At 36.2% G+C, this 14,042-nt stretch overlaps 1 protein-coding gene across 12 annotated transcripts in view; it reads left to right on the forward strand.

Moving 5' to 3' along the window:
* The window catches only part of LOC149556350 (uncharacterized), a 184,571-nt gene that overhangs the window by 157,613 nt on the left and 12,916 nt on the right, over positions 1–14,042 (forward strand). For 10 of the 12 annotated variants that reach the window (XM_089830625.1, XM_089830621.1, XM_089830622.1 and 7 more), the window contains 3 exons: positions 11,757–11,867; positions 12,134–12,325; positions 12,849–12,990. In XM_089830625.1, the coding sequence (XP_089686751.1) occupies positions 11,757–11,867; positions 12,134–12,325; positions 12,849–12,990 (445 nt within the window). The remainder of the gene's footprint in view (positions 1–11,756; positions 11,868–12,133; positions 12,326–12,848; positions 12,991–14,042) is intronic. The other 2 variants (XM_089830627.1, XM_089830626.1) reach the window with 1 other exon arrangement.

Consider the following 14,042-nt stretch of genomic DNA (forward strand, 5'->3'; position numbering starts at 1 on the left):
ATTTCTCCTTTTAGTATCTCCTCTCAAACTCCACTCTGAACTGCCTTTTACAATGCCAGAAATCTCCTTAAATAGACCCCGGAGGGTTAAGGACTAGGAATACATTCTAGAAAGTGCTAGTAGGCATCCACCGACCAAATAGAAGGTTCCAGAAGTTGCGTTAGAAGTCGGTGCAAATCTAGAAGAATCTAGAAACGATAACCGAACTTCCGGGAGGCATAACTTTTGAACCGTAGCTCCGATTGACAAACCGTTTACATTTTTGGAAAGCTCTCGAAGCGCTCTATAGCCCTATGGACAAGCTTTGCTCGTCTCCCATTTTTCAGCCCTTTTCAAGGTCATTTAATGCCCCTAACCTGACTTTGAAGCATTCTTAGGAGGTCTCCAAAACTCGAAAAACTGCAATAACTTTCAAACCGTGGGGCCTTTTGACCTGATTCTTTTTCTGGAATGCTCTAAATCACAATTACATTCATTTGGCCAATTCACACCTTCAAGGTCACCAAAATGATGGCCAAATTGCATGCTCCTATTTTTTCGGGATTTTCTAGCACACTGATAGTTGAACTATGAGAGTTGGAACCTTTATTTGACCCAAATGGGTATCCAAAAATGAAAACACATGAAACAGAAACTAAGTCTAAGTATATTTTTTTTGGTGACACAGGATTGCCCTTATACCTCTAGATGCTCCTGCATCAGTTTCTTTTGAACAAATTAAGGTTGTGATTGCTAATGCCCCTACCCTTTCTTATCCAAATTTTTCTAAAAGTTTTCATTTGTATTGTTATGCATCTAAAAACACTTTATCTACTATACTCACTCAACCTGACAAAGATAATGCTGAGGCCCTGATAGCATTCATGAGTGTCCCTCTTAAGAAACATGAATTGAAATATTCTTTGATCGAAAAGAATGCATATGCTCTAGTCAGAGTAGTGAAACTATTTAGATTTTAAATCCTAAACTCTCTCCAAGGTATTTGTCCCTAATTCGGCAGTGAAGACTATTCTAACTCAACAAGAGATCGGTGTGAACAAAAGAGCTTCCTGGATAGCCAAGGTACAAGAATACAATCTCGATGTCAAACCTACAAAGCTTGTCAGAGGAAAGGGTTTGTGTAAAGCTATCGCGGAAGGATCTTCCAAAAATGAAGAAGATATAGAGAAAGAAATACCTTTAGTTTTATTCATCGGTAATGTTGATAATTGGTTTTCTAATGTTGCCTATTATTTGACATATGGAAAATGCCCAACTCATCTATCACCCAAAGAAAAGAGGACCCTAAAATTGAAATCTGCGAAGTACATTATTTGGGGTGACATGTTGTACAAGAAGGGGTACTTTCCTGAGATGTGTGGATTCTGAAAAAAGAAAGGAGTTGCTTCAATTGTTTCATAATGAAGCATGTGGACGTCATTACTTTGCATCAGTAACGGCCTATAAAATTTTGAGAAACTGTTTTTACTAGTTCGAAATATTCAAAGATGCAGAAGAATGGGTCAAGAGATGTGAATCTTGTCAATATTTTAAAGGAAGAGTTTAATTAGTGGTAATCCCATTGAAACTAGTAGTAATTGAAGAACCCTTTCAACAATGGGGTTTGGATTTTATTGGTCCTATCCATCCTTCATCCACTGCCAGACATACATTCTGATGGCGATTGATTATTTTACCAAGTGGGTGGAAGCCATTTCGGTCAAGAAAACAACTTCAGAAGTGGTGCACAGTTTCATCAAGCAAAATATTTTGGTTAGGTTTGGGGTTCCTAACAAGGTTGTTGTTGACAATGCTACAAACTTCTCCTCCCGAGAAATGTCAATCTTTTGCTATCAATATGGAATCATTCTCTCTCATTCCTTAGATTCTTTTGCACAAGGAAATGGTCAAGAAGAATCAAGCAATAAAAATATTATATCCACTGTGCGGAAATTGATAGATGTCAATCAGAGATCTTGGCACAAACACTTGTATGATGCACTATGGGCAGATCGTACAACTAAGAAGGGGGCAACGCGGCTGTCTCCCTTTGAGATTCTATATGGGACGAAAACAGTTTTTCCTCTTCCCCTGGAGTTATCTACTTTGAAGTTGCAAAATGCTATTGAAAATCATGAATTCAAAGATGCTCTTGAAAAGAGAATTTTATATTTAGTAAACTGGAAGAGGAAAGAGAAGTGGTCGTAGACAGGATATAAGAACACCAATCCCAAGTTAAAATGTTGTTTGATAAGAAAGCTAAATAGAGGGTGTTCTAGCAAGGTGTTCTTGTCTTACTTTGGACAAGCGCAGAGAGCCAAAAGGTTTACATTGAAAGTTTGACTCCTTATGGAGAGGCCCATTCCAGATTAAAGAGGTATGTGGACAAAATTCCTTCACCTTATCATATCTAAATGGTACTCAATTGCCCTTGCCTTACAATAGGCAACATTTGAAGCATTACCATCAATAAGGTTTACAGTCTATCGCCTTGTACATATCTTAGTTAGGAGTTTTTGTAATGCTTTCCTTTCTCTGCTGTTTGGTTGTGTTCCCAATTTTGGTGTGCTCAGTCCCTTTTCATATATTTACCTTCTTTTTCATGTGACTCTATAGCCCTTGTGATAAAGCACTGCTCTTTCTTAACTCTGGGTTCATTCAGCATCCTGCACAGTCCTTGTCCCTAGATAGAGCCAGCTGCTACCTGGATATTTTAGTGGGAGAGTTAAATTAATTTCAAAGAGAGAGAGAGAGAGAGAGAGAGAGAGAGAGAGAGATTAATTCTCCGCTATTAAAAAATCCTCTGTCCACGTACTACCTCACTCAACGTACTACCTGTCTCCACGTATTACCTCCCTCCACATACTAAAACTTCTAGAGAAAAGTTCGGATTTGGCTATCTCTCTACGTACTAAAAGTTTTCTCTCACCGCATACTAAAATCATCTCTCACTATGTACTCAAACTCTTTGCCCTAATCTTAACCCGAACTTTCCAACCCAAACTCCAACTTTAAAACAACCATTGGCTGGAAATAAAGTTCACAGATATAATTGAAAGATTGGTTCTATCTAGAGAGGTGCAATTCTTACAAGGTATATTATAGGCACTGCTTGGCACTTGCAGATCAGTCATGGAGATAGCAAGCAAATATACCTATGAGATGCTAGAATTATCATTGTTTGATGGCTTCTGCAAACACCAAGATCAACTCCTGAGATTCGCAATGGAACGACATTAAAGAAGAAAAGGCATCCAACTATATGATGAAATGCTTGATGAAGGTTCAGTATACCAACTGATAGACTTGCAATGTGGAGTGGATAGGCAATTCATATGTGGCATGCCAACCATTTGAGAAAATGCAGGGAGTACATAAGCTTCCAGAAATAATGACTCAGTACAATTGCACATCAACACTTTGCCTTAACCATTGATGCAAATTCTGAAGACACGTCAAGCAACAGAAGGTCTTGGTGATCCTGAGTAAGCTCATCAAGTCACAAGAGAAACCAAAAACACAGATCGATGTGAATTCAACCGTGAAAATTTTGATTAGAGAACAAATTTTCATGGGCGCAAGCTTGTACAAAGCATTGAAGCAAGTCAAACTTATCATTTGTTCCATCACTAGAATTGGTAAAGGATGTACGTTCAGCTTGCCAACTATTTGACAAAATGCATTAAAGAGCCACGCCCATCACATTGATGCTGGATTGTCTTTTCTATAGTTGATATAAGACAAAACATGGAGACATAGACTTAGTGAATGAGAAGGTCAACACACTACCTCAAAGAGGTTGATGAAGAACTATTCGAGTGTTGAGTAAACAAGCCACACGGTAGTGCCAATGATTTGAAAAGATACTCAAATAGAGTGTGCAGGTCGTTTTTGAGGGAATGGGCATCATAGATAGTGAATGATTTCCTAGCATCAACTCAAGCTATTGGTGTGATATCACTAAGCATCATACAGTGTTAGAAATAAGCAATTTGAGTCGTCAAGAAACACTTTCAGGAACACGCATATGATATAGAAGATGGCTGATAACCGATTAACCAAATGTCTATGGAGAATACGAGAGGTCTTAAGTTCTATGCATGAGAGGAATGTCTGAAATTCCCATGAAGACCATTGGTATCATGGCAGTGACGAGAATAATTTTGATGCCTTAACTCAATTAGATCAAAATGGGCTTATGAAGAGAGATTTTAAGTAAAAGATGGGGTTTAGGCAGTTCTAGATATTCATCAAAGTAATTAAACCACAATGATTAGAGTTTTAGAACCACATTTCAACATTTGTTACAGTTAGAGCTTTGAGATGATACGTTGGTAGGTGTCAAAGCCAAACCACCAAAATAAGGAGTTTTGTGAGCAATACAATGAAGTACAAATTCCAAGGCAAAGAGCATCTTGTGATATTAACAAGTACGCTTCTCAAGATATCGGATACAAAGATAGGACATATGGAAATTGCAGATTTTCGCAAGATGATCAGCAAAGAAGGTAGATCACCCTTAGCACAACAAACATTGGAAAGTGGTCTAGCCCATGCAGGAGGACATCCACTTGTAGTTTAGTGTGGGAAACTAACTTTGGAATGTGTCAAGTCGTATGATTGGAATTCCAGGGACATCAAGACCTCAGGAGATAATATCATGGCGAGGCTAGATCTGGTGTCTATTCCCATCACATTTAGATTGCTAGTAAGAGAAGAATTCACAGAAATTTCTAAAGAAGATGCTCAAGGATACTTCAATCAGAATAAGAAAACATGTTTGAATGTTTTTGCTAAGAGTTGGCTGGATCAACCTAGAAGAGGATAGTCATAGTTACCAAGAGTACTACATAGGAATATCTTTAATGAAGACATTTCTGATATGATAATTCTCCTCAACAGGATAGTGGGAAATCAGATTATTGAAGACTTTCCTAATGTATGCAATTGCTAGTATGAAGTCATGGCTTAGTCTTAATCCTTAGGGGGAGTATAACTTAACAATGCAAATTTATAATTATTACCCCCAGTTGCAATTAAAATAGAGCAACACACACTTCTACAGGGTGAACGATGCTTTTTCTATGCTCACAACCAGAAAGCAATAGGGAGATATAGGACTGTGAATTTCTCTTGAAGCATCTAGTCTCATCAGTACTTATGGTAGCTTTTTCATACAATACCCCCGATTCACTTACATGAACATTGGAGGTTTTCAAGATTGTCCTCTTATGTTGCTTTGCTTCATAGATGATAGCTTGGTGCTTTCAGAAGTTTGCAGGCAAATTGGTTAGGTAAAAAAAAGGTGCTAGAACAAAAGATCAATTCCTTTCCCAATCGGTATTGGGCACTACAGTTGTCTTTCTTTAGATGCTCAAAATATCGAGAGATCCATGGTGAACATAACTCTGTATTGTTTCTACAGTTGTTTCCCGTTTGATGGCAGCAGGTATTTAAAAACAATTTGGCAGTGGGACCTAGCTATCTCCATTTCCCTACAATGGAAGACCATTGGGAAAACTATGAAAATGACTTCAAAGTGAGAAGAAGGGACTGGATGAGAGTCACGGTACAACAAATCATTGATTACAAAATGGGATGTGACAGGCATAAAAAGAATGGATCAGAGTTAATTGATCCTTTCTTCTTTGAGCGGATACAACTGTTAGAATTGCCATACATAATTGGTCTTTGCCAAAATTGAAAGACCTTAAAGAAAGAACCTTGTTCATGATTCAACGAATTGAGAATTGGTTAAAGAATAAAGTCAAAGAAGTCACAGCTACTAGATCTTCAAGAAGAGGCAGTGCCAAGAAAAATAATAATTCCCAGGAAGGTACATCGGTTTCAGCCATTCCGTTTGATATCCCTACTTCTTCTAGTTCTTTACATCGCACACAAGGTGGAGATGATGGTGAAGATCTGGTTAAAGGAGTTGATCTAGTTTCATCATGCAAGCTCAACACAATTACTAGGAAGAGGAGATCAAAACCCAAGGAAAAGATTTTAAAACCAATTCAAAAAATGATAGATGAAGCTCTTGAGATGAACGCTTTACCATCATCATTCATAGATGAGATGATTCAATCCATAGCATCCCCTACATGCTCATTGTCTCCTGAAAGTGCGAAAGTAACTCAAGAGGTGCCAATAGTAGAGAATGTGCATAACTTGGATTTATCATCTACAATCCTACAAGTTCCTTGAATAATCAACTCATCTACCCATATCTCAACATCTTGGTTACAACAAAGTTTGGAGACAAAGAAGAAAAGGACGATCCAATTGGAAGCACCGAATTTGGATGTCGTAGCTAATTTAGTGCATAAAAATACAAAAGTAAAGAAGACTAGAATAGATTCTAGATTGGCAGTGAATCTTACCTTAGGAAACCTATTTGTTGAAATTGCACAACTAGTCATAGAGAAGGACATAAATGAGGCAAACGAAGCTAATTTTAGCATAACTAAAGTGGATCTAGGCCGGACCACCCATGAGGGAAAAGAGCTTTATTTTCAAGTGTCAGGCCGTTGTCTTGATGGAACAGTCAAGGAGAGATAAACAAGCTAAGAATCAACTCAAGTGTCAAGTTCGAGCCCTTTCTTCATGCATCCGATCGATGGTCGGTGACTCCTTTCCGCACCCTAGTTCATCTACAAAAATAACAAGAGATCCCAAGAAGATGTTTGATGAAGAAACCATTCAAGATATAGGAGAATTCCAAACTTATGGTAAGACGGTGAAAGCATGGATAAAATGCATGAAAGAATGAGCATCAAGCTTATTTCAGGAAGCTAAGGTTACATTTGCTAAGGTAGATCATATACAACGAAACATTCAAAAATAGTTAACAACTCTCAAGGAACAACAAACATTCTGGAGAGAAATTGATGCTAATTTAGTAGAGATTAAAGGAATGGATAGCGATATAGTCAAATCATTGAAGTTAGTCACCAGTGGAGAAGAAGAGCAAATTGACATATGGTTGGAAAACATCAGATGGAAAAATGATAGCATGAATCAACAATTGGATGAAGGAGAATAGTTCTTAAATTCTTGCAAGCTACTAAAAAAGGAGGCCTTGGGGAATATACCAATGATTGTAGAAGGTATCTCTATTAGCGAACACACTCAAGATCCAGACATATCTTCCATTTTGGAATGCATAGAGGTGAAGATTAGCACCGAACTTGGCAATAAACAAAGTTCAAATGCTAACATTATGAGGAGATTGAGCAGTCTCTCAGTGGCATTAGACTCTCTATTCAAAATTTACCAGGTTACGTCCTAGAGAGACACGATCTATGCAAGCTGAAAATGTAGAGTTTAATCATCATCAAAAACAACGCTTTGGCACAGGTCATCAAATCATTTAGAGCATACAAGGCAAACTTGACTCAGCCACTTACAGCACCTATAGATCAAAGAGCAAGCACAGAAAATATCAGTGATCATAGTTGAAAGTTAGAAGTGGATATGTCTAAAGTTGTCTTAGATTTTTGTTTATATATTTTGTAAAGAGGCCAACTTTAAAATCAATTTTGGTTTTGGTCAATGTCTTAACTTTTTTTAATTGTAGTTAAGCATTAAAACTTAGAGTTGGTTACAAACTATCTTCGGATTAGTCCAAACAACTTTTTGAGTAGTTATGAACCCAAAAGGTTAGTTATTGTAGAATAGCTATAAATTCATGAATCTCAAGTTAATAAAGGACTTTTTGGACTTGGAGAGAGGGAACACGTGTTTTGATAACAAGGCAATTTTTGGAAAGTGCGTACAATTGTTGTTCTTGTAATCAGTCATTTCTTATGTTCTTGGTGCTAAAAATAAAAGAAAAGTACATTTTGCATTCATTTTGCGTTCTCTTTCCTACTGAATCTGAATTGTTGAAGTGTTGATTCATCAGTATGAGTATTTTCATATTATGGTGTAAATATTCATGAATCATTGAATTGGCACTGTGTTGATGATAGCTCCCAAGCGTAGTTCTTGTTTGTTTTCAGTAGCAGTCTACATTAATTTTATGGAAACATTAAAGTCGTGTGGTGCTTCGTCATCAATAGTTTCCTTTATATATTCTAAGTTGTAATTATCTTTATTGAAAAATAAAAAATATATCTTACGAGGGAGCTGCCCCTCTAAACGTAGAGGAAGGCCGGATATCAAGGGCCTATCCAACTATTGGATAAATTGATTTGCCACACACTTCATTGGGCTAAATCACATATTTTTTAAGTGACAAATCTGTTTACCAACAGTATTTAAGCTACATCTTTATTTTTGTGACCATTTCAAGGAAATGATTGGTAATGATCAATCACTTAGGAATTCTTGTTGTCTATAGTAAGGAAATTAATTTATCACAACACCCTTAAATATGTAGATGACTTATACAAATGGTAGACAAAGTTCCATAAGAAGTTACCAATGTCATAGATTATCTTGGTATGAGAGATTATATTATCGGGTACAAGCTGGTCCATTTACCTATTATTATCTATCATCTAGCAGCCATATAGGGATGAAATAAAGTACAATGCGACTATTGATAACAAGTTAAAGAGGGACTAGATAAAAATTGATCATTCTAAGAAAAGGATTAATACTTCCATGAGGAACTTATTAAGCCAATTCATAATTAAAATCTTGATATAAGTAACACATGCATGAGATTGTACACCACATGGAAGATAAATTTGTAGACAACTTGTAAGGGCTTCTAATTAGGACAATATAAAACTATAACAAGATATATTTTAGATTAGATTTCAACAAAACCATCCAATTTAGTAAACTACTGTAATATTTTGCGTGACTTCAAATGCTCCTCAAGACTACACTAGAATTATGTAGGTCTTTGACCCTTCTTTGGTTAGACAGCAATTTGTACAACACTAAATATATTTAGATTAGTTTTCAATAATGTCATCAAATTTAACAAGCTGTCATAATATCTTATTTATCTTTATACAATGAATTATGAGTTGTGTTACTTCAGCTTCTTTTTCTGTTCTGGTGAATGGTGTTCCTTCAGAGCCCTTTGGTGCCTCTAGAGGATTTTGCCAAGGGGATCCTATTTCACCTTATCCCTTTATCATTCTAGCTGAAGGTTTGGGCCACTTTCTTAAGGTTTGTGCTCACCAGGGTTTGATTCATGGGTGGGCTGCTGGCTTGCCTCCTTTTGCACATCTTCAGTTTGTGGATGATACTTCATTTATGGGACAGGCCCATCTTCAGGAAGCTACTTCTTTTAGACATGCTTTGGATATGTATCTTGCAGCTTTGGGACATAAATTTAATGAGAACAAATCCTCCATTTTTTTCTTCAATACTCCCCACACTATTTAGAGGTGTATTGTTGCTATTTTGAGGATTCAGATTGGATCTCTTTCCTTCGTTTATTTGGATATTCCTCTTACTGTTGTAGACATCCTAGATCTTCCTGGCAATTTTTGCTTGATAAACTATGGCAAAGGATTAATCATTGGACTCATCGATGGCTATCAACTACTGCTCGCCTGACTCTATTAAAATCAATTATTCAAGCCCTTCCTATTTACAAGTGTTTTGTTGAGGCTGCTCCTATGTATTTTCTTCAGGAATTGGATGCTCTATCCCGTCAATTTTTTTGGAGTTGGAACCTTTCAACTTCTAAATGGAGTATGGTAAAATGAGAATCAGTGTGTAGACCTTAGAAGGAGGGTGGTCTTGGCTTACGATCAACTATTTTAAAATGATAGGTTCTCGCTACAAAATTTTATTGGTGTTGGTGTACTAACCAACATCAACTTTGGGCTCGTATTCTCACCCATAAGTATTTTCCAGATATTGATGTGGTTGAAGTTCGCCGCTTTCCTCTGGAAGGGAGAGGATCCATGATTTGGAATACGCTAAAGTTTGGAGCTCAGTTGGTTAAAGATGGTCTCTTTTGGATTTGTCATTTGGGATCACAAGCTTTATTTTGGCTTGACTCTTGGGATGGGCACCCTCCTATTCTTACTACTCATCCTCAGCTACATGCCCTCTATCAAAATTTTGGTGCTTCTAGTTGGGACACAGTTGATTTTTATAAGATAGGGTGTGTTAAAGGTTTGGATCCTTCCTTTCGTTGGAAACACCCTTCTGAATGGCCTCCAGGAGGATCTAAGGAGAATAGGAAGGAGTTGTTTCAGATTTTCCAGTCTTGTGAGTGTACTACTTTGGTTAATAATGATGTTCTTGCTTGGGACAGCGAAGATTTTTCTGGAAAATTTTCAGTGTCTGCAGGATATGTTGAGCTTCTTTAGCAGACGTTGGGGGACATTCAAATGCTTTGGTGGAAGCAAGTTTGGTACAAGTTTTCTGGGCCCGAATGTAATTTTTTTATGTGGTTGGTGGTGCATAGCCGATGTCTTATGTTGGATAATTTATGCAAGTGTGGCTTCCAAGGACCTTCAATGTGTGTTCTATGCCGGACTAGTGAAAAAAATATCTCTCATCTCTTTTCCCAATGCTCTTTAAGTAGACATATTTGACACTCTTGGTGAAATCTGTGGAACCAATCCTGTTGGCATGTTTCCTCGCTAGCAAAATTCTTTGCTCGCTGGGGTAAGGCTTCTGTCAAGACTTCATTTCTTCAAGTTGCCTGGACTCTTGGACCCTCCTTTATTATTTGGCATATCTAATTGGAAAGGAACCGTCATATCTTTAAGGATGAGTTTTTAGAGTTTCCTCAGTTATGGTGGAAAATTCTCCATTCTTTGGGGGAAACTGTTTCTGCAAAATATTACACTTCTGAGGCCATGGACCAGGGGAGGATATTTTCAATAATCATCTGAATCTTCCCCCCTCACATGGAAAACTACTAAGAAAGATGTGTAGACATCCCTTGCGAAAGATAAATAGGGTCAGGAAGTGGAGTGCCCCTCCGTAGGGTATTCTTAAAATCAACACGGATGGGTCTTCCAAGGGAAATCTAGGCCCTGCTAGCATTGGTGGTCTTGGTAGAGATAGTAAGGGGGATGTCCAGTTTGTGTTTTCTATTTATAAAGGTCATCACACTAACAACCTGATGGAGGCCATAGCTATTTTGTATGCTGTGAACAATGCTTGTGACCTTGGTTGGAGAAGGCTTATCTGTGAGTCTGACTCACAAGTGGTGAAATGTCTATTGAATCAGCAACATTCTGAAGTTGTTAGTTGGAAGTTAGCTTTGATTGCGGACCAGATTCATAATCTGTGTGCTTCTTTGGAGTTTGTTACTTTCACTTATATTCCTAGGGAATGGAATAGTGTTGCTGATTGTTTGGCAAAGTGGGCTTCTGACCATATGTGTAATTGGAATATTGTTGATAAGACTCAACTTCCGATGGGCTTGTCCCATCAAGTTGATCACTTGGTTGATCTTGACAGAGCTGTCTGATGCCCTTTCTCTGTTTGTTCTTGTTTCTCTTTCAGCTTGAATAAATTTTCACCCCTCCTTTATTTCAAAAAATTAAAAACTTTAAATATTATAATTTTAATTTCTAATTTAAGAAAAATGTTTAATGTCAAAATCTTTTATCATTACTCAAATGAATCTCTTATAAAGCAAGTAATTATCCAAATGATTGAAACATTAAAATATTTATATAGGGCTCTCGATTGTTTTAGTTGTTATATTAACATTCAATTTGAAAAATGTCATAAAAAGAGAATTAGTTTTTGTTTTGAAAATGTCATGAAAAGAGAATTAGTTTTTGTTTTCGATCATTCTTTTATTGGTATGCTTCATGCCTTATGATAGTCTTTTATCACAGGAACAACTGAGGCCAATAAATAATCAGTTGCAAATCCTGAAAGATTTACCTCCACCTGAATTTGTTAGCCTTCAAGAATGGCAGGCTAAGGGTGCTATGAGTAACGAACAGGTTACTAAACATTGAATTTTTCTTGATAATAAGTGATATAACACTTAATGCTTTCTTTTAGTTAGTATCATTATATTTTCAAATATTTTGATATTTCACTACATACAATTTGATATTATACCTTAAATTAATGCTCGGTAACTAGGATATTATAACTTTAATGTAGGAATAATGAAATTTGTAATTCTTTTTGGAAGTTCCTTTTATATTTTATAGTCCTATCAAACTCTAATTCTTGGTCAGAGTTTGCATTTGGTTATATGCAGGCTGATGTTGGTATCTCAGATGTCAAAGAAGAAAAACTCAAAGAGAAACCAAAAGCTATACCTCCTTGGATGAAGAGGGAGGGCATGAATCTTACCCAAGAACAATCTGAAGAAATCAAAGCAAGCAATGATAGTTCCCCTCCAAAATCTGCTGAAAACTTCAAGCCAACGAATAATGCAAACACCGTAGATGTAATATGCCATCCTGAACATATTTTCATACAATGGGTATCTTTTATTTTTGAAATTTGGTTTGATCACAGGTCCCTAGGTTTAGTTGGGCTCAGATACAAATTTGAAACGAATTTTTTTGTATGTGGTGCCACCTTAAATATGAAGAACCAATAATATAAATATGTGAAATATAAGTACTTCTTATATAAATGTTAGATAAAATCAAACTTAAGCGTTATCAAAACTATGTAATATAAGTTTCACAACAATTGTTTACAAATTAAGATTCCACGCAACTTATCAGCTTGTTTTGTTGAATATTTTTCATCATAGATCTCTTTTACCTTCTTAGTATTTATATGAATGTTTTGGCTTTAAAAAAGTGCATTTGGTTTTTTCTCATTCTTCCTTAGGTCTTCTTAGATTAAGGAATGTCATAGTTATACTAGTTCACTTTTGGGTTATAAGGAAATCTTGATGGACAGCATAGTGGATATCATTGGTTGGGCTGAACTTCGTTGTTATGTTGACAATGTTGCAGGAAGATTATGTACAATCATATTATGCTCAGTTTACTAGGACTAACTGTACTGAGGATAACGCCGAGCGTATTGTTGGAGAGAAGTCAAAACGGGAAGAGTCAGATGAAGAAGATTCTGAATGTGATGATCCATTTGAAACAGGTTTGAAAATAGGTTCTTTGCTTTTAACATTTGAACATGGTTGTCCCAAGCATATTCTTAATCAGAAGCCAAAGATGAGATTGATTCAGTAGAAAGATTTTATTGGAAAATTTATCAGTATATGGTAGTTTATCTTCAAAGTTTCATCTCATCATATAGTAACATAGATAAAACCAATCAAGAAATTGGCTGATAGGATAACAGTTATTCTATTCTATTTATAATTAAGGAGTATGCTAGATATTTCTAAAATTGGAAACTACGATCAAGAAAACTGTTAAGGAAGCCTTTATTGGAACTATTCTGATATTTAATGAAATGATAGTACGAGCAAAAACAAGACTGCTGTGTGCCAAACTTTACGAAGATCATTTTGGCGTTGAAAGAGGTCAATTGTAGATAGGGGATTAGTTAGTTGGCTACATAATGACTTTATTTATACTAGCATTTTAATGTTATTAGCAGATTTTCTACTCGTCTTGAATCAAAATTTTTCTGAGACTATTGATTTTGATACATTCACAATTACTACTACTTAAAATAATAAAAATTTCTTAAAATTTTAAATAAGAAATAAACTAATAAGATATATTGATCATAATTACGAAATTGAGCAGTAAATCATAAATTCAAATGTTCCATAACATTTTTATCAATAGTAGTTCACCTATAACATCATTATCGGTTATCTAGACATTAGACATCCATCCAGAAATAAGAAAACAATCACACAAATATAATACCAATATTTATCTCGCGAAAATCTGATTACAGTTAAAACTGTGGTATGAGATCGGTGCTGACAAATAGTTGTACTCTTCTGAAATACACTTTGTTAGGAGCTTGCCCAGTTAATTAAGAGTTACAAAAGCACTTTTAGGTGCTACCCTGTTAAGGGATTTCCCTTAAGACATGTTAAAGTCTTTACCAAGTTAGAAGTAACCTAATAAGAGGATTTAGGCACTCTACTCTAAGAATGTCACCCTAAGGATTTACAATAGACCGTAAGGTCACCCAAAGGGATTTTACTATTTAGAATTGCTAGAAAGTAA

Source organism: Cupressus sempervirens, chromosome 5 (assembly GCF_028749045.1).
Source record: "Cupressus sempervirens isolate cs-2001-9-10 chromosome 5, ASM2874904v1, whole genome shotgun sequence".
Lineage (NCBI taxonomy): Eukaryota > Viridiplantae > Streptophyta > Pinopsida > Cupressales > Cupressaceae > Cupressus > Cupressus sempervirens.